The following is a 25,551-nucleotide window of genomic DNA, read 5'->3' on the forward strand; positions in this document are numbered from 1 at the left end:
ACTAGTTTCAAATAGAGCTTGGCTGATTAGAAACATATGGACTCCTCCATATCTACAAGATTCTTGTCATCTCCATGTTCCTATTCCCTGCGCAAACCGAAAATTCACATAGTTATATTATCCAAACTACCTAGTCTGATATTTGAAAAAAGCGAATGCTTTTGGTGTCCCTTCCTCTTAAACTAAGAGAACTTCCAAATAAAACCAAGAATCCAACTAAATTTCGTCACATTACAAATAAGTTACATGAAAGAAAGCTTACACAACACCGGCACTTATGATGGAAAGCCATTGAAAAGCAATACATTCCGTAGATCACAGAATATATTCATTCTCCATCCTTCAGCATCTACACTAGTCAATATTCACATTAAAAGATGACCAAACTAATCAGTTAGTGCCACAAGCAGCAACTCCAGCAGATGCCTGATGATTTTCAGCTTCCAACCCATCCGCTAATCCAACATCTTCCGTTGTTTCCTTCTCTTCATCTTTGGCAGCAAGTTCTGCACCCTTTGCATTCTGAATAGTCTCTGCCATTTGAGTGCCTGCGTCGGATTCACAATTTTTATTAAGTTCCTGAAGCCGCCCCACATGCTTCTTCCCCTTTCGATGAGTTTCCATCACTTTCTCTGAGTAGGCCCCGATCTGACACATTTCACACCAGAACTTAAATCTCTTCATCTTGAAGTCCCTATTCTTCTGCATTTTTTGCACTGCCTCCCCATTTTTCTTCTTTAAATCATCGACATCATGATGCTGCAAAGGTATCTCACTCTTTATTGTATTTGGCTTCTTCTGCAACAAGGCTTCTCTAGTTTTGTTGAACTGCAGTGATTCCTTTCCCATACTTTTCCCCGTATTCGGATCACCAGTGAGCTTAGTTGGCTTGCTAGTTCTCTTTGGGAATAGCCCGATGGTAAAGTTTTTGCCTGTCCTCTGCGCTATAAGATTAGCCTCCCTCGCCTTGTGTTTTTTCCCCTGGAGGTGTTCATTCAAGCCTTGCTCATTGGTGGCACTAACCTGACACAGTGCACAACTCCATTCCTCTTTAGGTTTCTTCTTTGGACCAACAGTAGGACGCTCGCCTGCAGCTGGTGGTGTTTCAGTTTTCCGCTTTGATCCAGAATAACTCCCATCCGGTTTAGCCTGCAACAGAACACTAAAACAAAGTCTATAACCGGGCACTCATACAACAACTAAAACAAAGTCTAATAACCCTCTGCCATTAGAGTAAAATAACTTTCATTGATATTAGTTGAACTAAATCATTCTATAGGGAAGTGCTATGTTTTAGACATTTGTTGTGTCTTGGATTCTGGTAAACCAAATAAATACCATAACCGCTCTTGCCCGGGGATAAAAGAAATAAGAAAGAAAAGTAAAGTAGAAAAGATTCCTATGTGTAGAAAAGATTCTTCTTAAAGAGTAAAGGAATACAATAGAAACTTATTCAATAATCATTTGAAGTAAATGGCATTTTGTTGTGCATTTCTACCAACAGATAAGAATGGGGGCAATGGCAGCATCTAACTTTACAGCAGAACAATATTTTTCAAAAAAAAAAAAAAAAAACGTATCAAACACTCTCAAAGAAAACATACTTCATTACTCTTCCATTTTGACTATCATCATTTCCTTTCCCTGCTTGATAACTCACGTAGAACGATGCTAACCCTAGGATAATTTAAGGATGAGTGGAACAGAATCTCAAGTTGATCAATCCAATGATGCAAAACAAATTTAAAAGTAATTCATGTCACTTACGGAGTATTATAAAATTTAACTTTAAACTACAGAAATACCATATGAAAAAAAATATTTAATTGAAGAAATGATATATAGTAAAAGATAGTTATGCTATGTTTGGGAGTACCGAATCGGCAGCTTGGATTTGGAAGTGGAGAAAATTTAGTTCGAAGTTTGAACTAAATTTGTTTCAACTCCAAATTCAAATCACCAATTCGGTGCTCCCGAATGCAACATTATAGTTCTTCACTATATAAGGGCACCAACTCAAGCTAAAGATTTCTTGAAGGTGGCATATGCCATCAAGCAACCATGATAGGCAAAAACATTTGTTTCACAGGTGGTATATTAATTATAAAATAAACCAATATGAAAAGGTTTGATAAATTTTCAGTGGTTATTTTTTTCAAGTAAATACCAAATAGAATACGGTAATTTGATAGTGAAACAAACCAGCATGCATTAATGTTCAACAAAAACATTTTTTTAAAAATAAAAAAGTCAATTAAGTTACCAAATTTCAGTTACCAACACTAATATCATTTAAATAAGCAAATGCCACAATCTTTAGACTAATGGGACACAACCTGGAAAAACAACAGAAAATGCATATTGAAGGTCAAATATAGTCAATAAGGAAGGAGCAAACTTTAATTTAAGGAAAACATGAAACAATAAATTAATTAATATAAACAAAGCAAGCTAGAAAGAAAAAATCTCAAGAAGCTCTTTAAACAATTTTTCGTTGATACAGTTAGTCTTTGGAAAAAAGGCAACATTAACCTAACATCCATCATCACCAACAATTAAGTTCTCATAGTGAATTCCGCACCCTATTCTTTCTATTCCCTAACCATGTTTCCTTTCCTTCCTAAATTTGATATTGGGACCTGTACTTACCAGTAGGACTATTGCTAAACTGTTGCTGTAAAATTACACTTTATATGGAGGCCTGAAAATGATAAGATGAACATTGTAGTGTCCTGTATGCCTATTGTGGTAATGGTTTAGAACCTCATAAAATTACCAGAAATAAGTTTAGTCAATCAGTGGATGAAATCTATTTGACAGGTGAAACATGATTATAAATGCAGCATATAAGCCAATTAGAAGATCTAATTCTAATGACAATATTACAAGTCAAATGCTATGCAAGTGCATTAATAAAAAGAATCCCAGTGAATGAGATGATTAGTGAAAGTGAAATTGATTTGAGATGATGAATTATAAATTTAACAATCCCAATAGAGCACACTGCAATTAACTGAGATTTGCCCTGGTTTGACGACGATAAACTATACAGGAACTGCCTCCTTCAAAAGATAAAGCAAGTTATTTATCAAAGGGAGAATAGTAAGGCACTGTTCATTAGGGTTATATTTTAACCTTACAAAATCCAAAGACTAAATAGACAAAATTATCTGTGACAACGAGTAAACTACAAAGAAATGAGTGATCCAAGGAAAATCTCATTCCGTTTGAAATTCGGAAGGAGGAGATCCCTAAAATTCTCTGATTTTGTTCATTCGCAGATACCAAACTGAACCAACACAAGCCACTCATAAAAAATCTTGTTACTTAATTCACCTGTCTTTATCCGCCACCCTCAAAATATGTATTCTGCTAAACAAATGAAATTTGTGGCAGGATGCATAGGGCTCCAAAGCTCTGGAGCAGCTAAACAATTAAGAAAAAGATGATCCACAAATTCTCCCTCATCTTGCACATTCAAAACATATTATGAACTACCAACCCCCCAACTAATCAAATGGTCACCATCAAACAATTATGCTTAGCAATGATAATCTAACAAATAATGCAACCTCAGATGGAGCAAACAAACCTCGAACCTTATTAGCTGGAAAGTGACCGCATATTCTTCTTAATTGCTTCAAGAAGAATTACCTAAGAAAAACTATGAAACCATCCATTCAATCACATCTTCTGTCACCAAAGAACATTAATGTGGTTTTACCTATTAAAGAAATACTATATAAGCCTAGAGCTCCCAGTTCAAAACAAAATAACAACTGTAGGAATTTAGCGACTCCTGTGATCTGCCCAAAGAGCATAATCATCCAACCACATCTCCACATATCCAGCATTTGAGAACAAATCCAAGAACTCCGCCATAAGCAAGTCATTTGAAAACCATCTGTCCTTCCAGAACCTCACTACCGCTTTGACTTTCATGCCCTTGAAGGGATAAGCTTGACAATCTCCATTGCTTTTCCAAAGCTAACTCTACCAACCACTCACCTCAATGGACCAATCCCCATCATCACATGGTCAAAGTAAAGTTATGATACATTATAATCATATTATTCTTATATTCGCATGTTTCATTGCTTTTAAAAAATAAATAAATATACTATGTGAATATAAATTTATAGGTAAATTACATTGACACCCACTGAGATTTGCCCTTATTATACGTAGATGACAAGTTTGGATAAACCTACACTAACACCCCCTGTCAATTTGACAGTCATAATGCCGTTTAAAAAAGTCGGTGAAATGTCTAGCTTACCCCTAATTTTTCAATTCATTTTTTATAAAAAAAATATCAGACTTCATAAATTACTCAAATGCCCAAACCAATTAACTACCCAACTCCAGCCATCCAACTCCCTCTTCAACCCCTGAACCCCACCCCTCTTCTTATACAACAATGGCAACGAGTACCCTCCAAGGACCCATCACTGGTAAGCAAATTAATAATGACGACGACCACCATTTCCATGATTGTGAATCAATGTTGCACTCTCGGCACCATGATTTTTACAGTGTGCTCGTGGCCGCTACTAAGCGTGCCGAGGAGAGGCAGCGAATTTAGTTGCAGCGGTACAAGGATGGGTTGATGGCCAAGAATAGGCTGCTGATGCTGACAGAGGAGAGCGGGTATAGGGATTTATTTGGGTGCCTAACACCCATGCCCAAGATGCACCTAAAGGGCAGCAAAAACAGGCAAGGACTTGTAATGCTGATAATTTTGGTACCCAGTGAGTTCCAAACATAGATTGCAAAATGATTGTTGCAATATTGAATATGGTTCAGTCAATTGGAAATTTATGGGATATATATATATAAATAGATGTATGTATATTATGAATACTTTGGGATTTCATGGTTCCAATTTGGTGTTGTAATGAAATTGAGGTTCAATCAAAGTGGGGGTTTATCTAATTTTGAGTTTTCATTTCGTGACAATGATGAAGTTTGGCATGGAAATCTCATCAATGGGTAAAGTCTGGTCATAGCCAATTTGCGTAATAGATATCACTCTTCATGGTTGAGGAACAATGGGAATTTGCAAAACTAGATTTTCTACTCATGTTGGTGGTCTACATGTTAGGCCATTAGACTTGAATAGGTAAGAATATGATCTTTAGGGCGAATTTGGGGCACGACATGCTGAAGCTCTACACCTTCTTGCTTTGAATAGTTTACTAGAATATTGTGATTCGGTTATGGATTTTACTTAGTTACATCGGTTTCCTTCTTTACTGTGCTCATGTTAGATTTGAATATTTTTAAAATTGGAATTGGCAGGTTTGCATAATTAGATTTGATTAAATTGTAATTTTTTAAGTTTTTGCAATTGACTTTCAATTTTTAAATGCATAATTACATATTTTTAGAACTATTTCAATTTGCAAATGTATAATATTTAATTACGTATTTTTCAATTTGTGTGATTACATATTAATTGTCTTATTATGTATGTAAACATATCATTTGTAACTTTCATTGATTTTAAAGTTTAAAAATCTTAAATTTTTATTTAGTATGTAAATTTATATATAAAATGTCTGATAATATATTTAATACAGAAATATACAAAATATTATTGGTCTATTTACAATTGTATGGCACAACCATAGTACAATAATAAAGGTTATTTTGGTACATTAAAAATAGTTAGAATGGATAAATTGGTAACTTAACGATTCAAAAATGTCACTTCACAAGTCGAAGGCATGCAGGTCATTTTACTGTGTCATAACACTGACAGGCTATCCAGTAGACAGCTGGGGTTGTTTCAGCAAACCTTAGAGGGTTCGCGGCCACTGAGCGCTGCAAGTTCTATCTATGTGTAATAAAGGCAAACCTCATGAGGAGTCGGTATAATTTACCCAAATTTATAGTTCATTATTTTTATATCCAGACGCTTCTTTTCTTTAGATTTTTATAATCCAATAACACTAGCAAATGTTGTTCAACAAGTTGGCTCTACCAACCAGGAAAGAAAAAAAAAATTGTACATGAGCATCTATACAGTTTATACGTCCATCACTATCACAATACAAAAAAAAAAAAAAAAAGAAGATGAAATAACACCAAGCAAACAAAAAGGCAAGTAAAATCTTTTTCTCATCTTATTAATTTAGTTATTTTTTATTGGGGTGGAGTGGGCAAGTAGCTCACAGTTTAAGCTGGAAGACTTGCGCTTAACTTATGCTTTAATACTTGAAAGTATTTAAGCTTCAAATCATGAATCATAAAATTTAGAAGATAATCAAAGGAATAAAGTAAAAAAGGAAGGATACCTAAGTTTCAAATATTTTTTGGCTAAGATCCAATTTATCTTGTAGGACTCAACATAAAAATCACGGGATTTCAACAAGTATGATCCTCAAAAACATTTTTGTTGAAATATGTGATTTACAGTTAAAATCCTATGAATCGAAACCCAAACTATTTGAATCATGGTTCAACATCCTTTCTATACTAAAATCTTTGATTTTCTTTCAAAATTTACCATTCAAAATTTCAATCTTAAACACTATTAAATTATGCAGTTTAACTGGGTGTGTAAATTGATTAACTAGAATTAGGAAAATTTAACCATCTTTGACTTTTATTTTGGTGGAATTTCTTAATCAAAATAAGAGGAAGATGAATTATATAAAAATTCATGCAAAACTCCAAAGTCAAAATTGAAAGTATAAAGTTGTTATAACAAGAAGTATATGTCCCAAATTACTTAGAATTAAAAATGCTATAAAAATGATAAATGCTAGAGTTGGCACATTATAGAGCATTTGAGGTAAAATGTAGTTTGAAACCACAAGAAGTAGTAGTGTTTTATCAACTATAAGAATAAATGAACAAGCAGATGACATTACCATGATTTTTGGGATGAACCCAACTATTTAAAATACAGTCTTCATCCAGAAGTTGTTATCATAACAAAATATTATTATTTATTTAATTTAGAAATTACCAGTTATTCATCCATACAAAGTTAATAATAAAAATAATAATACTATAATAACAACAACATTTGAGGTTACTCTAACTTGCAATGAAATTGACTAAGGCAGCAAATCATAAACATGTTATCCATCTTAAATAATTCATCTCTTTTTTCTACTTTCCCAAATAGTTTCGAATTATATTTACAATTTTCTGCAATCCATGACTAAATACACGATTCCCGCAATTTCATTAATCCCATTTAGCTATAGCTATTACCACTAAATCAAAAGTATTGAAAATCTTTTTTTTTTTTGATAAGTATAAGTATTGAAAATCTTAACCATCTATGAACCAAATACACAAGGTACCAAGCATTACTGCAAAAATATCTTCAGTTTTTTCTTATGTCCCTCAAATCATATGACCGTAAATTTATCGACCACTTTATCTGGCAGGCACTACAAAATCAATAACCATTACTCTTTCCGGTTTGGATATCAGTAGCTGAAACCAAAAGTGCTTTGGGTTTCAATATATCCTTTCAGCCCAAGGCTTGGTTTGAATTCCAAGCTTAGGCAGGTTGGGTGTTGGATCTGCTTCACAATAATAGTGTGAAGTCTAGAATGCGATGGGCAGGCTTTTCTATAGGATGACCCAATTGCCTGATTTTTTTTTTTTTTTCCTAAATTGATTTTTTTTCCCCTGCCAGCAAACACACATTAGTTGGATACTCCATGGTCCAATGAAACAAGACGATTTTATGGTCACCAGTTGAAATTAACTAATTACTACAAGGCCAAAACAAACCAACTTCATAAAATTCAAACTGAAATTCCACCTTCGTCAAAAATCAGAAGTTGGATAAAGCATATAAATGAAAAATCTACCTGAACAAAGTAAAAATCAAGAAGATATTGAGTGACAATGGTCTGCTACTCAAATCCCTTAAAATCTCAGCCATTTGGATGCTTTACTTTAAGATCCGAGCCCAAATCATATGAGTTATTATATCATTCAAGACCTGCCAAGGTTTTAGAAGGCTGTAACATCCTACACAACACCATAGTGCCAACCATGCTTATGATGCCAGGGCCAACAATTTAATACCTCCCACGAAAGGTCCCACCCCTCAACGGTACGAGAATATTTGCAAGAATAGATGCAAACCACTCGAAAGTCCAAGCTCTCTTATTTGTAAAGAAGGCTGAAACGAATTCCCACTGAATGGAGCAAATGAGGTCCAGGACCTCATCCAACTTCGAGCACTCAGGGTTCCTTTGAAGATGAAGATTTCAAGTAATTCCACCTATTCATAAATCCATGCAATAAACCGAAAATTCAAAGAAGAATTTAATAAAATCAAACAATTCAAGAAAAGCAAGTAACTACTCCCATCAAATCATTAAAATAAACCTAACTGAAGCTTTCAACCAGTCACGAATTCACCAGAAGGTTGAAAAAGATGCTCGAATTGCATAACAAACTTTCAAAGTTATTAATGAGTTTCCCTAGGCATGAGATTAGAATCCTGCTAATTTCCCGCGCATCATACCTACTAGACCAAACCTTGTGCCATGGACAAGACTGATTCCCAAGGAATTTCTACAGCCATTAGACTCTATTCTGTATATACAATTAAATCCAGAACACCATAAAGTTTGCTGGAGAAAAACTTACTCCATTACACCAAAGGACCATTTGTGACAGGTTCTGAACTTTCAACTCAGTATAGACCTATTTTAAACTCCTTGTGGTCATACATGAACCCTTTTTTACTAGTTAGCTCTTCCTAGGGGATATAAAGAAATGTCCTCTGTTAAATCTCTCTCCACTCCTATCCAATGAAAATCATAATGGCACATTCCATGTTGTGGCGGGCATTAAGATCAAGGATAAGAAATATATATATGACTATTGGCTATAGAAAACTTGAGGATCATGCGTAGTTCCATCTACACAATAAGAAGGCCCGAAAATTTTGGATGTTTTTGAGATGCATGATAATGGAGAATCTGAGCTAACAAAGAGAGCCTAGTATAGCCTACCCTATTTAATATTAGTTCAGACATGAAAATGCATGGATCAAAAACCAGATATTTTCCTAACCATAAAGTGATGTCAAGTATCTTTTTCCCAACGTATCTGCAAGATTAACATAAAAAATTAAAAGATAATTGATACATTATCCTAAAAAGGAAATTAATATAGACCATAAATTGGAGAAGAATATAATAGTATCCAGTAGCTTTCTCCATCAAATAGACAACTACTCTTACATAACATTCTCATATATCCCAAATCTATCAAGTAACTCAACCATAACGAAAGCAAAATCTTTAAAAAGAAAATAACAGTATCTAAAAAAATACAGAAATTACATCAAAGTTGCAGCCACCAAAGAAATAGCTTTTTAATAGAAGGCAGTGGTTTTAGTGAGAAATTTCTAAATATAAAAATTTCTTCAAAACTACAACCCATCAAACAAAAGAAATACTTGTTATGCATATATAGAGAGATAAGAATGAGTAAGAAAGTAACAAACACTGACCAGGAAAATTATTTTATCTTTGCTAACCTCCGAAAGAGGTTTGATCTCAGAGATCTTAGGTTCCATCTTGCGTTGAAAAGGCATCTCAGAAATCTTAGGTTCCACCTTGCGTTGAAAGGGTATGATCTCAGAAGTCTTAGGTTCCACTATCTCAGAAATCTTAGGTTCCACCTTGCGATGGAAGGGCACCGTCTCGAGTCCTCCAATCTCTCTGCGAGTTGAATAGCTCAATCTTTCCTCAAGCGACAATGCCAATCTTTCTTCAAGTAATCTACCATCAGATTGATGCAAAACTGAAAGTCTTGGCTCGAACCACGTGGACGAAGAAGCCCCCGGTGCGGGAGGGAGAAACGATATCCCATCTGCTCTTCGCAATGCCATCTCCCTTTCCATCAACATTTCCCTTCTCACCTCTGCTTCTAATAAACGCTTCCTACTGATCTCCTCTGCAATAATTTCTTCTCTAATTCGTTCTTTCTCTATCTCCCTTAGAATTGCTTCACGAACATCATTTCTCCGGTAACCAGCTGAAACGGAAGTTATCGGTGGGAAATTAAAAAAATAAAAAAAAAATGGATGTAAACGAAGGAATTGAAAGTCAACACAAACTCTGTTTGATTCACTAACATGCAGGAAATGAAATGAAAAATGTACACTTTTCAAATCCTATATAAACTCTACAGGACCTAGTGTAATCTCTTAACTTGGACAAGATCTATTCTTTTAAAAAAATTATATACGCATAAACACATCCGATCGAAAATTTTCACCAATTCATCAATGTCCAAAGATAATTGAACAATCTAAGACTTGTACCGACCTCGGAGTGCTTGCTCTGTGAAGAAACTCATGCTTGAAGAAGAATGGAAGTACGTCGACCCTTGGTCGTCGATGGCTTGAAACTTGAATTCCATAGTTATATGATATGAAATATATATAGAATGTAATAGATATATGGAGGGGAAATTGTGGATTGCTGATGTTAGATATACAGATTTAGGGTTTTGAAGTGACGAAGGCTACTTAAAAAGAGGAAAAGTGGCAGATGTTTTTATTTTGAGCGTTATTGTAAATAGTGCCAGTGTCGTGTATTTACTCCAATTACTAGGTTTGAATCATTTAAACATTCATGAGCTAAAAATATGTACTCCCTGCACGTCCACACTCACAGGTACCGGTGTAGAGTGTGGACGTGTATGGGACGGAGAAAATATATAGCAATAAGTAGTAATAGGTTTTTTTTTCATAAAAATATTTTTTTACAATTTTTTAATAAAATAATATTTCTTTTTTAATTTTTTATTTAAATTATAAATCACTAAATCTTTTACTGTATCTTTACCCATATAAAACATGTGCAAATCTATTAGAAAATTGATATACAATTTTCTTTTTTTGTTTTAAAGTTCTTAAAAGTTTAGTTAATTAATTAATATTATATAATACGTAGTAATTAATTACATTAAACTTTAATTTCATTTTTAATATATATAAATTGTAAATTTTATTTAAAATAATAAAATATTATCATTTCCTTTATTCAAATAATTTAAATAAATTTCTATGATTTTTAAAAAAATAAACTAATTATTGTTAAAATTTATTATATAAAATGAAAACTAGTGTTTAATAATAGAAAAATCTTAAACATATTTAAAAATAAAAATATATATCAATTTTAAAATGGATAAAGAATATTCCAAAAATAATAATAGGACTCTGAATTTGATTTTGTTGCATCAGATAAGAGGGAATCTTATATGTGTACACGTGTGTTATTAAGTTTATGTATTATTGTGACCAACATGCCAGTGGCCTAGCGGTACTAAGTCACTACTTCTCAAAGAGAGGTTAGGAGTTCAAGTCTCAGTGGAGACATATGTATGTGAGTACCAATTAGGAAAAAAAAAAGTTTCAAAAAATTCAAGTACCCTTTCTCTTTCAAAAAAGAATGTCTCTTTTTAAAAGATTTGTGAGTCAAATTTTTCCAAAAAATACATTTATTTGGGAACAGGAGAGTACATTTAACCAATTAAAATAGGGTTTTGCTAACCACAATCTCTCATCGTATTAGAACATCTCCAGCGGTCTGTTAAAATACTCTTTTGTGTAAAATATACATTGCTATCTATGATGTTTAAATTTTTTGCAGCAGTCCGTTAAGATACATTGCCACATCACCAATGTGTAAAAGAATTGTGTATTTTACACAACCCTTTTACACTTCCGGATCAACATATTTCCTTTCTCATTCCTCTTTCTCATTCCATTAAAGAATCAACCATATATTAAGTAGGTTTATAAAAGTTATGCGGGGTCCTGGCATGACACATGATTGATTGTTATTGACAGATATATTTTTATACAAAAGTATAAAACAACCGTTGGAGCTAAAATTAAATAATCCAAATTTTTTGTGTAAATCCATCATTACACATCAGATTTACATTAAAAATATATATATACACAACGGTTGGAGATGTTCTTAGTCTATGAATCCGTTATCATTTATCACTTTTAAGTTACTTATTTGGATGTAAAAACTTATCATCATAATAACTTAATGTACTTTTTATCCTACTGGCAAGTCACATGGTTTATTGGCCACGTGTTTGTTTGCACTTCGTTAAAAAAAATAATAATAATAAAAAAAATAAAACGAGAAAAAAAATTTCTCTTATATTTTGGGATTTTTCTCCTTTAAAAATTCTCATTTAATAAATGTCTAATTTCATTTGACGCTTCTGAACACAATTTATCATTGTTGTGATTTAGTGTATCCATACATAATCTGTTACTTATAGTGTTTCCGTAATACCCCTAGATTTTAAAGGAATTATTTAATTAAATAAATTGTCTTTAAATTGATTTAATGGATTTACTGGTTTAAATTAATTTATTTGTTTATTTGATTTATTGGAATGATGATTGTGTGTATATAGGTGCTTGATTGTTGATTGATTTGTTGATGTGTTAACCTTGGTTGTATGGAATGATTTTGTTATTGTGATCCTTCTTTTATGTACGTGATGTGTGTAATTAGTTGTTTAACTATTTATTTATTTTATTAAATGGATTAGACTTGGAAATGGATTAAAGGTTTTGGTAATGAGCTGTTATGGGAAGCCTTGGAGGATTTATAAGGCTTAAAGGCCCATGGATTTAAGCATATATATATATATATATATTATGTATAATAAATGGATTGGATTATATAAGTATATAAATGTATATATATTTATATAGGGGGATTATATATATATAGTAATTATATATATCTATATGTATGACGTAAATACATATAGATATATAGTAAGTATATATACATCATATATATATTTATTTATTTATTTTGGAGGATTATATATACATAAATTACATATATATATATATATATATATATGCTTATATGTATATTACGTATATACATATGGGGAATTATCAGATTAAGGTTAGAAGGTTAGGTGTGTGTGTGTGTGTGTGTGTGTGTACCTATTATGTGACCCTAAAGAAAGGTTATTACGTGAGAAGAAAGGAGGCAAAAATTAGGTTTGCTGAGAGAGAGAAAAACCGAGAGGGAAGGCTGAACCAGAGGGAAGGTCGGACCAAGGAAGGAAACAACGGCGACACAGAGAGAAGCTAGAGTTGCAAATCAAAATTGAGAAGCTTGGTGTGCGTCAGTTTCGTTTTGAAACTTCAGGCAAGTTCTTCTCTATCTCTCCTCTTAGAACCCATGAGTTCTACACTTTGGGTATCATAATTTAGACTTTAATTGCATGCAAATCACCTAAACATAGGGTTAAAAGTATGGAAGAAAACTAGTTATATGTGTATATATATATTGTTTATATATATTATGTTTAGATGAATTGATTGGAATGAAATCATGTTATATCATGTTTAAAATGCGTATTTAGATGTTAAATCATATATTAGATCATCTTATAATTAATTAGAATTGTTCTTACACGAATCGGAGGCGAAACAGACCAGTTACAGAGGCCGGAAGCTACTGTCGCGAAAAGGAAGACGACCCAGGCTCAACCGAGCCGACTCAGTTGGCAACCGAGCCAACTCGGTTGGGCAGAGAGCCGACTTAGTTGGTAACTCAGCTGTAACTGAGCCGACTCGGTTGGCAATTGAGCCGGTTCAGTTGTCAACCCAGCCGACTTAGTTGGTAACTAAGCCGACTCGGTTGCCCTGCTACTTGGTTTCGAGTTTTGGTTGTCCAGTATTGATCCACGGGTGTCTTAATGAAGTTTGAGGGTTTTTATGGACCTAATTAAATACTGGAATGCGTATAAATATTAAGAACGCTAAATGGATTAATAAAGGAATGCGTAAATTAATTCATAAATTAATTTAAAGGAAAGATTGAATGCTTATATGACTATTGATTTTCGAAGCATGTTTAAACAATTTATTAAATGGTTCTATGATATTTATCATATGTTGACATGTTATAATTAGGATGGAAAGTTTAGAGGATTATTTTATGTCTTTTTGTGTATTTTGTATTGTACCTACGTTGCTTATTGTATGCTTTATTGTGCTTGCTTATGGGATATGGTTCATTTGGAGGCATGGATTATTTACCAAGGTATGAGTATAACTGTTATTTAATTTCTATGGAGAAAACATACTTCAGGAGGCAAATATAAATAAATTGTCATTAACTAAGTATGGACAAGAACATACTATTGGAGGCATGGGTTGTTTGCCAGGATATAATTGGAATGTCAATTTGTTAACTATAGAAAAATATTATACTTGTGGAGGCATGGGTAAGTTGCCAAAGCATGAATAAAATGTTATATAAATTAGATGAATAAATAAACATCTATGGTTATGGTTATGTAAATATGAGGAAATAAAATGCTCCTAGGATTGAGTATAGTATTATTAATGGTTAATTAACCATTTGGATTAACTTTGGAAAGAGAAGTTCCATGTAATGAGAACAGTTTGTTAGGGATGGTCATGTGTATATATATATATATTTATTAATCCACAGTTTGGAATTATGGAGGTATTAATTAATATTGGTGATGTTATGTATTATTATTATGGGGTAATTACACTTACCTTCTCTGTAGTTAGGGGTAATTACAGACGATACCCCTTACGTTTAAAAAATTACACCATCCTCCCTCAAGGTTTGCTCCTTCGTAACACTTAGTCCCCTCCGGTGAAAGTCAATGCCGATCAATGGCCATTTTTGATGACATCAGCCATTTTTAAGTATGAAGTACCACATTTGTCCTAAACAAATTACAAAAGACATTTTCATTTTTATTTTTTACTTAAAATTACTTATATACCCCAATTTTATATGCCCTCCACTACCACCCACCTCAACTAGCCCTAGATTCAGACACTCAACCATAATAAACAGATCGAGACCCAATTTCGTTGCCGGCAAGTTTGCCATCGCATGAAAATCAGCATAGCCATCGTATGGATGAGATAAATAGTTAGCTCAATTTCTATCGCCGACAAGCTTGTCGACCGCACAGCCACCGTGGATGGAGCTCATTCGCCGGCACCGTAATCCGATCAGTCTGCATCGATGGCGGCGTTACTGATTTTGCAGGGCCGGCGGATGCAGCTCATACACACACATATATATATGTATGTTGATCTGCGGTTTGTTACGGCTTCTTCTTCCTATATGCCTTCTTGGTTTGAGTTCTTATGGATCTGGTCTATGACCCATTTCTTTTTCAGCCGACAACAAGAAATTGCAAATCTCGTATTCGCCAATCGACAAGAACTCGGCGACGGCAATGAATAAGATAGCCGTTGCGGAGGTCCTCATCGCCGCATCAACAACCACCATGGATGGTACTCCATCCTTCAGGTCGATTGCCGCTCCGACGAGGTCGATCTCACCAAGAGGTAGTACCGCCTGCTCGCACTTATCCTCCACCCCGACAAGAACAAGTTCACCTTCGTCGACTCCACCTTCAAGCTCGTCGCCGATTCATGGGCTGTCCTCTTCGATCGACGATAAAATTACCTTCAAGCTCGACGCCATTCTCTAATGTCGGAACACTTGCAAGCCTCCGTTACCTGCCAGAAATGTCGTTGCTTTTATTCCATGGCATCATTGGAGGTAAGTAATTGTGTTATGGCGGTGGTACTGGCTATGGCCGTCGTAATATCGGTGAAGATGGTGGTTTTATTGTGCCGGCAATGCAGATAGTGGCTTTGTTGTGGCGGCGGTGCAGATGGTGGCTTTGTTGTGGCGGCGGTGCAGATGGTGGCTTTGTTGTGGCGGCGGTGCAGATGGTGGCAGTGAAACGACATGTTCTACAAATCTAGGGCTCTAGAAGAAAATAAATAAATAAAATAAACTTAATTTTAGGGAAAAAAATATTATGGGGGTAAAAGAGTAATTTGGTAATTAATTATTGTTATTAATATAATATGGGGATATATTAGTACATTTACAAAAAGTTCTAACATAACTAACCGGCGATGACATTGAAAGGAGGTCAGTGTAATTTTTGAAACGTAAGGGGTACCACTTATAATTACGCCTAACTTCAGGAGAGGTAAGTGAAATTATTCCTTATTAATATTTATCACTATATATTAAAGGTTAAAATTGGATTAGGTTGGTTGTGGTTAGAGATGTATTATTCATCGGTTTTCAGGGACTTGTTAGAGGTAACTTGTTCATGGGTTTTGACCTACCTTATTTTATTTTTCATGTTCGTAGAAGTTCAAGTCTTGAGATTGAGGATCCGCAGCTTGGAGGCTTATCTATCATCTATTCTTTTATTTCAAAGTGGGATGTTAATTATATCATTTGATTTTAGTTTTACTTATGGATTTCGGATTAATTGATATTGGTTAAGGGGTTATTAAATTATGGGATTCCCAAGTTGTAACTTTTGGAAGATTTTTATTTAATAGAATTATTATTTATTAGTTTTCTTCGTTTTATTTATTCTTTGTTTTTTATCTTTGTATTATGTGCTTACTAAATATTAATTGTTTTGATATCTCCTGCTTTTATGAGCGTGGACTTGATTAACCCATGTCCCCAAAATTAAGGGTTATCACAGTTTCAATCGTTATCTGACTTTAATTTCTTTGACAAAACACTTCTATAAGGAAGCATGGTTGAGATTATCAACTAATCATAAAATAGAAATGAAAGTCAAATAACGATTGAAACATTATAAGTATCAGATTATATATGTATACACTAAATCACAACAATGATAATTTGTGTTCGTTGTTCAGAAACGTCAAATAAAACTAGACATTTATTAAATGAGAATTTTTAGAGGAGAAAAATCCTAAAATAGAGCAAAAATTATTTTTAATTTTAGGCAAACAAACGTGTGGCCAATAAACTACAAGATTTGCCAGTAGAATAAAAAGTAAAAGAAGTTATTATGGTGATAGATTTCTACTTTCTACACTCAGACAAGCAACTTTAAAGTTATAAATGATAAATGATTCCTAGACTAATACGACAAGTGACTGTAAAACCACAATTAACAAATGAAGTGTTCGAGAAAATAAATAAATAAATAAAAATTATGGTAGTAGATAAGAAGGAATCTGTTAATAGATAAGAAGGAATCTGTTAACTTGTTCTAGTGTTGTTAGAATAGTGAAGAAGTACATGCAACCAATAAAGCTTTGTAGAAAACAAACAATAATAAAACTCAAATTTAATTTTGTGGCAATAGATGAAAGGAAATTGATAACTTATGTCAAATTTAATTTTGTAGCAATAATAGAAATAATAATAGTAATAATAACATTCAAATTTTAATTTTGCTAAAAATAGATAAGGGGGATTATAATATATATGTGTTATTAAAGTTTTCCTCATATTGTGCACGTATATTGCACATACATACAACCAAAGAAAATATAACAAGGTTTGTCGAAAATAATTTAATAATTTCACTAAAAATAATGAACTTCTAATACATTCAAGAAAAGTAATAATAATGGAGGTCAAATTTAATTTTGTGGCAATAACAAAATGGTGCGACCAAGCGTGTGGACAAAATAATGCACAACACTTAAAGTTTAGAAATAATGTCAAGTGGGCACCATATTTTAAAATTTATAAAACCACTAAACACTTATACTATGGAGTGTGAAGTGAGTAGGGATTGTCCCAAGAGATTTAAACAATTATAGGTTTTCCATAATTAAATTCTACTTTAGTGTTTATGTGATTGCTAAAAAGGTTTGGTTTTGTGATTAGACTAATTTTAAGCTAAATGATTGCAATAAAATCATGGAATTTAAAAGATTGGAAAAAGACTTAGGGTGTAGGATTCACCACTAAGCACATTCCATAACTCACTCACTTTCAACTAATTGGAGAAATAATAATGTGTAATCTAAATGTGGCTAACAACTGCAAAGAAAAGTATGAAGCATCAATTTCAAGCCTGAATTGCCGACCTAATGACAAATAAACTAAGCGTAGTGCAATTCACCAATCCAAAGAATGATCCATCAATTCAAGTTACAATTCTAGCTTACATTAATTTAGAAGATAATGCAATTGTGACAAAAAGTATGGAATTCAAACATAAGTATGGATAGTCTACTTACCTAATAATTGAATTACAATTAAATTAATTAAACTTAAATTAAACTAATTAAACATGAATTTAAAACTAATTATACAAGAAATTAACTTAAACATGTAGTGCCATCCATCAAATAGAAGTAATTTTCTATTAATTTGAACACGATTACAACTAATTAATATCATGCATAGCCATTACAAGAATCAATTAACAAAAAATTTAAGTGAAAAGAGAGAGATTAGGTTACATGCTTAGGGTTTATCCATCCCTAAATAGAAGAATCAGCCACTCATGATTGATGGATTCGAAGACGGAACAATCTCCATCATTTGCTTCATCATCTCTGAGCTTTCTCTTCCAAACCCTAGCCCGTTATTCGTTTACCCTCTTTCACGTGTTTCCAGAGAGAATATCGACATCACGATACAGATCATAAAAAACTTGATAAATCCAAATAATAATATTCATCTAATTAAAATAATAAAAAACTAACCCTAAAAAGAATGGGCTTATTTTTCCTTAAGTAACAAACTCTATTAAAACCCATGAGTTACAAAAATAAGCCCAAAAGACAAAATCCCACAGCCATCAAAACATAAATCCCGAAATGCTGCCAGGTGCTGGGAGATCGATCCCCCAACCTTGGGGATCGATGACCCAAGGGCATTTTTAGTTCTGTGAATAGTGGGGGATCGATCCCCCAGAGTTGGAATTTCCTTTTATACCTTATTTAGCTTCATTTTGGCCCCGGGCTAATTGGTTTGATTCTTAATCATTGGGAACGTTTGTAAAGGCCCATAAAAGATGGAATTGACCGCTTTTGAAGGATAAACATAATGTACGAACAATGGGCTTGCGACCTCTTTTTGCCATTTTCTGAACTTTTCCCGAATGTCTTTGTTTGTCTCCAAAAATGTTTTAATGAATAGAAATTAGTCCGTTTGAACCTTATTGACCTGAAATTGACAAAAACATAAATTAGAACTAAAATATGAAAATAAGATAGATACAAGGACTAAAATATCCTAATTTAAGTGCTGAAATGTGTAACATTTAAGCACTTATCACAAAATAATAATAATAATACTAATAATAATAATACTCAATTTTAATTTTGTGAAAGTAGATAAGAAGAAATCTAGTACGTGTTGTTAAGGTTTCCTTCCTATTGTGTAAATATAGTGTACGTATGAAAAAAATAAATATACAATAAAAAGAAAAATATAACAACGCCTATTAATATTATTATTATTAGGGTAAAGTGCAAAAAATCCCCCTAAACTATTGCCTTTTTGCAAATAACTCCCTGAACTAAAAACCATCCCCTCCTAACTATTGATTTGTTGCAATTAAGGACAAATCCATCACAAAAACTATTTTACCCTTTCTCATTAAAATTTTCATTTCTTATTAAATTATTTTTATTATCTTTTCTCTTATGTAATTATTAATTATACTATTAACCTTAATTTTATTTTTAGTATCAATTTATCATAAAAATGAAAAAAAAATTAGATAAATAGATTTGTAACTACCTTTTTCTAAATTGATTAACTTATTATTAAAACTTTATTATTTATAATAAAACGTATTATAACCAATTTAAACATTTTTATCGTAAAAAAATATCATTTTTTTCATACAATGTATTGATGAAAAATTAATAAAATGCTTTTGAAAAAAATAACTTTTTTTTCATGTAGTATATTCATTAAAAATTTAATTAATTCTAAAAAAAAATTATATCTCATCAAAATTTTTATACTAATTTTTATTTATTTAAATAATTAATTCAAAAATTAAAAGTAAATTTATGCAAATTTAATGGAAAATATCTCATGAAATTGGTATGAATTTTTTTATAATTTATTTAGATAAGAAAAATATATTAAATGTAATTCAATAAGAAGTGGCATTATGATCATTTAATGAAATATAGTATAATCATTGGGGTATATTGCAACAAAATCAGATAGTTTTTGGAGTTTTATGCACAAAATATAGTTAAAGAAGGTTATTTGCAAATTCAAACATAATTCAAGGGGTTTTTTGCATTTTACCCTTATTATTATTATGACACAATTTTGATTTTGTAGCACTAGATAAGAGGCAATTTCTTACGTATTATGTGTTATTCTCATGTAATGTACATGTGACCTATAGGATTGTGACAAGTATAGTACATGCGTGAAAAGTACATGCAACCAATGAAAATGTACGATCAACGAATATATAATAGCGTATGTTAGAAAGAAACATGCAACCAATAAAAATGTAATATCAACCAAAATATAACAGATCATGTAAGAAAGAAACATGCTACCGATGAAAATGTATGGTGAACGAAAAAATAATAAAGTTTGTCAGAAAGAAATATGCAACTAATGAAAATGTGTTGTCAACGAAAAAACAATAAGGTGTGTTAGAAAGAAACATGTAACTAATGAAAATGTGTTCTCAAATGAAAATATTATAGCGTGTGTAATAATTGAATAATTTTACATAAAACGGTGCATTTGTAATATAGGAAATGAGGACTGCTAAACACCTGCAATTGTGGATCCGCAGTCGCAGCTCCAATTGGATAGTTTTAAATGGATTTGACTTCCTGTCTTTTTACAGTTGTTTTATGTCACATGTTTACCGCCAACGTGTTGGTTTTTCACCTTTTTAGTGATTCTTCATTAACAGCTATTTTTCCCATTATCTTTCGCTCATTACCTAATAGACTATAACACTTTTAGACTCTGTTTGGAAAAGCCTCAAAACCGCCCATATTATTAATCCACCAGAGTCATATTTTGTTATTAAACAAAATCCATACAGTCTGAATGTTAACACTTTTAACTCATTTTTACACCAAAACAGTTGTGACAAAGAACAGTAACCAATAAATACTTAAAATTTGAGTAATCTCATTTTTTAAAACCCAATAAATCATGAAATATATTTAATAATATTAGTGGCATTAGTCCTTTCAGTTATAAAAGAGTAAAATTTATCTACACCCATAATTAAATCTAATCACACCTAAAAAAATTAATACATGATCAAAAGTTATATAAAAGTGTAAATTCCATCCAATCATATCCTAAAAGATCACGACCAAAAATAAATTTCCTTCTTTATAAGCTAAGTATGGTTCCTCCTTGCTAGGAATAAAATTTGTTTCATCAGACCTAAAAATTTTAGATAACGATTACAGTATAGTTCTTTGAAAAGAGAGTTGGGGATAACCGGCGGGTAATGAAAGGTCTCTAAAAGGGTTTTTTGCCCCTTTTTTTTTAACCAAAGGCAAATCAACGCATTATTTGTAAACACGTGACTTGAAACAACTGTAAAAAGAGAGGAAATCAAATCCATTTAAAACTATCCAATAGGAACTGCGACTATGGAGCCACAATTGCAAGTGTTTAGCAGTCCTCATTTCGTATATTACAAATGCACCGTTTTATGTAAAATTATTCAATTATTACACACGTTATAATATTTTTATTTGAGAACATATTTTCATTGGTTACATGTTTCTTTCTATCACTCAAGTCATGATCGATCGAACTTCACAGATTTGTATATGTGTACTTCACACACCATCCATAGTGTTCATGCTAGTTTCTTGATGCCCAATGCCTGTGTTTTCCACATTGGATGCATTCCATACTTATCATGTTTAGCATGTTTCACTCATTCATTGTTTACACCTGGCTGCATTATCACTTGCATAGATTCATGATTATTACTCTAAGTTGTCTATCTTATTTGACATACATGTTTCTATATGTGTGCTTTAAATCTTTATTATCTGTTGCTGACTTTGCAAGTGTTTCGTTCTTTTACAGGCCATGGCATGGGTTAAGACAGTTGCCCGTTGACAGTATCCGAGGAGGGTACGACAGCGTGTAGAGGAGCCCGCAAAGCCTTCACATGCTCAGGATCCAGCTCTAGAGCAGGTTGATTAGGCTGAGCAGTTAGAGGGGTATCCTGAGCCAGCTCCAGCTCAGTCCTCATCAGTTAATCCAGACCACAGTCTTCAACTGCTGCATCTTCATCCCATTCAGATGAGGCTGAGCATGTACCTTGTCCTTCACCACCACCAGCACAGCATAGCCAGGTCCGAGATAGACCTCTCCCGAGATACTCACGCCTTCAGGTGGCGCATAAGTCGGTGTTTGACATTACTTTCTTCTCTTGGTCAGTCTTAACTCAGGCAGCTTTTGACAACATCGAGCGGCACGGTATTTTAGCCATTCTGGCGCCAGTTACTTATCCTGTCTTCCCGCGGCAAGTTCAGATGTTCTTCCAGAACCTTCGACCTGCCCCGGGTAATCTATTAGAGCTGCAGACCACCATCGATGGCTACCCCATCCGGATCACAGTTGACACATTAGCCAAATCTTCTCGGTGCCCTCATGTCTGCTTTCCTGACCTTCATTATCTATCTTGAGGAGGCCTTCTGACGCAGACATGGCCGTTGCACTGACTGGTCACTATGCAGCTGGAGAGACATTCGCCACACGGACTTATTTGCTTGATGATCTTTGGTTCTACGATTCGGTCTTGTACCGAAATGTTTTTATGGTGAGCCATAAGATCCAGAGGCGTTCAGACTTCTTAGCTACTTTATATGCATTCTATACAAGCCACTGGGTATCTATTCCGGCACTCTATTGGAGTGTCATGATGAAGTTCTATACAGACTATATCAGCAAGGCGAAGCCTAAACGGGCTAAGTACATTCCATTCGCTCATCTTATTACTCAGATCCTGCGAGACCAGTGCTTCCCTTTCCATCCATATGAGCGTCCTGAGACAGGGGCCTGTAGCTTTCTTAAGAAGGACTGGAATAAGAGTTACAATGCTCTTATCAAGAGCTTGGAGGAAGACGTTATCTTAGCCACAGAGGAGGCTGCAGGGACTGAGGAGACGGAGATAGCAGCAGCAACAGAGCATGATCCAGCAGACCCACTGGCGGCTGCGGACATGCATATGGATATTGATCTAGAGTGAAAGCCAGCATAGAAGTCACCACATCATTCTCAGGCAGGGTCGCCATTACATGTCCAGGAGCCTAGTCAGGATGAACATCATTCTCCTGACCCAGTCATACCTGACGCTCCAGTTCTAACACCCCGCCTAGGAGAGCGTATACAGACCTTGGAGGACGCCGTTATTTCTCTTCGGTCCAATGTGGCTTCCCTCAGTACTGATGTGGCATCTCTCCGTTCAGATGTCATGGCTGCGCTGCGAGATATATCCAGAGATATCCGGGGATCACGCCCCGCTTACCCAACCTCCTCTGCCTGATCTCTCTATCTCTTTACTCTCATCATTTTTATAAATCTGTGATATTTAACTGTTTTATTTATACTGTTATGATATTTTTGCGGCCAGTCTATTGGCCCAAACACTGTGATGTACATTATTTTTCTTTCTATACATGTTATCTTTTGGATGTCTGGATTTTATATTGATACATTTATCTATGATTGACTCCATTTATCAGGTACATCCCAGTGACTTCAGTGAGAGAGAGTGCTACCCAAATTTTTTTTAGGATCACCCTTATTCCTCTATCCTTAGTTCATTTATTATCCCATTTACACCTGTATGTCTACTGTGCACTGTTATTATCCCTTTTGTTATCTGATGAGTTTTATCCAAGTGCCATCTTTTCAGGACTGCTGTTAATTCCAAGTTTGGGGGGGGGGGGGGGGGGGTTATACACCCACTTTGAATATTTGTGTCACGACCATTCTTTACCTTAGTTGCACTGGTATACTCTTTCCTTTTGTTCTCTTTGTACATTGAGGACACTGTGCCATTTAAGTTTGAGGGTAACGGGTGTTAATTGCAGTATTTGCTTTCAATTCAAAATTTTAAGCATGACTTGTGTATTTGAGAGATTTTCTATGATTGGTTCATAACTAACTATGATTTTGATCTTTTGAGGATTATATTGCTTAAAATTTAAAAATTGTGACGGCCCAAGTTTTTGTAAACCCGGTGCGTCAGTGATGACCCGATAATGGATTCGAAATGCAGAAGCGAAAGGTAAAACAATGGTCTCTAGAGATACAATGCGTCTCTAAGACACCAATGTGACCCTCAATGAGGTCACAGAACCCAAAGGAAACAAATGCAGAAGCGTCGTTTCAAAAACGGACAAAAAGAACCTAGGGGCAAAATGGTTATTTTGCAGAAAGTGGATTCAGGTGCTATCGAGCACACCACTAGAAAGATAATGATAAATTAGTCAATTTTAAAAAAAAGTTTACTCAATTTGGAGTCCGGACGGGGGAGAAAGGTCAAAAACAAAAATGATGTCATGGCGGCCCGACGAGGACAACCCACCACTTCTGCAATTGAGAGTAAAAACGGGTATCTAAACGGACTTTTTCGAAAAAACCCAAAGAAGAAACACCCCCTAAAATCAACTTTCCTACCCTGATCATGAACGAAAACAAAAAAAAATGCATTGTAAAATGTCCAGAATGCCCCCAAGAAAATTAGGTCAAGAGGAAAAAAATGAATCCGAGTTACTGCCCAAGTTTTGGAAATAGGGCTTCGGGAGGTTTTTAAATTGCCTAAATTGAAAATTCAATCTTAAAATACACCCACAAGACCTCCAGAAGTTTCGGATCGGTCGTGATGATTTTAAAAAAAAAGTCGATGAATAGTACCAACTACATTTGTACTAAAAATTTGCAAAACCTGGCAGCAAGGATTTTCTGGATCAATATGGATTTTTGAGGGCCAAGATAATGTTTTCTGGAAAAATACAAAAAATAAACCTCTTTCAAAATCAAGTTTTATACGTGACTCGCGAGGAAAAATGAAAAAAACTCATTGTGAAATACCCGAAATGCCCCTGTAACAGAATAGGGTCAAAACTCAAAAATATGTAACTTTAGGTTTTTGTTTCATCAAGGAAGGTATTGTTTGCTAAAGTGAGTATGCAATATGATAAAATAGATGTACCAACATGGCCTAAATCCTCTTTACATTCCATTAACAAGTTTAGCATACAAAACCTACATTTCTCACAAATAAGCTACAATGGCAATACTTGAGTTTTAAAGAGAACATGCTTGTAATCTTTTATGTTAATGGCTCTTGGCCTCATGCTACACATACAAAACAAGCATCAAAGAGAGTACTTAGATACACATTACATGAAGGAAGCCATCTTAGCTTCTAAAATACCATACATCTATGGTATACAAAAGTATTACATCCAAAAGATAAAACATGTTAAACAAGTGCATGCTAATATACAAAAATGCTTCAACTAGCTCAAAAGCTTCTAAGGATGATGAGCATCCATGAACGAGGTTTCTTTACCTGAAAAATAACCCAAACCACTAGGGTAAGTAATCAAGTTACTCGTAGGAGAAGCATATGCGTATACCCTAAAGTTTCAATATCATTGCGAGATCAATATAGACGAATACAAGGGAGCATTCCACTTAACGTCTATGT

The 25,551-nt window shown here is 33.8% G+C and overlaps 1 protein-coding gene across 2 annotated transcripts; it reads right to left on the bottom strand.

Annotated features, from left to right (window-relative positions):
• Positions 1 to 88: 88 nt before the first annotated feature.
• Positions 89 to 10,666, bottom strand: LOC132277889 (uncharacterized). 2 transcript variants are annotated; one of them, XM_059779731.1, is made up of 3 exons: positions 10,320 to 10,666; positions 9,527 to 10,026; positions 89 to 1,149 (listed from the first exon to the last, which is right to left on the bottom strand). In XM_059779731.1, the coding sequence occupies exons 1-3, from the start codon at positions 10,411 to 10,413 to the stop codon at positions 391 to 393; spliced, it is 1,353 nt and encodes a 450-aa protein (XP_059635714.1). In that variant the 5' UTR covers positions 10,414 to 10,666; the 3' UTR covers positions 89 to 390. The 2 variants fall into 2 exon arrangements, with proteins under 2 accessions (XP_059635714.1, XP_059635713.1); XM_059779730.1 differs by having other exon boundaries at positions 113 to 1,149; positions 9,500 to 10,026; positions 10,320 to 10,662.
• Between the last annotated feature and the right edge of the window lie 14,885 nt (positions 10,667 to 25,551).

The sequence above is a fragment of the Cornus florida genome, unplaced genomic scaffold, assembly GCF_030987335.1.
Source record: "Cornus florida cultivar Cherokee Brave unplaced genomic scaffold, ASM3098733v1 CherokeeBrave_3.0.0_Hap2_Chr10, whole genome shotgun sequence".
NCBI lineage: Eukaryota > Viridiplantae > Streptophyta > Magnoliopsida > Cornales > Cornaceae > Cornus > Cornus florida.

Excerpts from the sequence above, each read along its gene's own strand:
- LOC132277889 (XM_059779730.1), bottom strand. The coding sequence starts at position 10,413 with ATGGAATTCAAGTTTCAAGCCATCGACGACCAAGGGTCGACGTACTTC. Across the intron at positions 10,027-10,319 it reads CACAGAGCAAGCACTCCGAG|CTGGTTACCGGAGAAATGAT; the intron begins GTCGGTACAAGT and ends CTTCCGTTTCAG. Across the intron at positions 1,150-9,499 it reads AAGATAAAATAATTTTCCTG|GCTAAACCGGATGGGAGTTA; the intron begins GTCAGTGTTTGT and ends GTTCTGTTGCAG.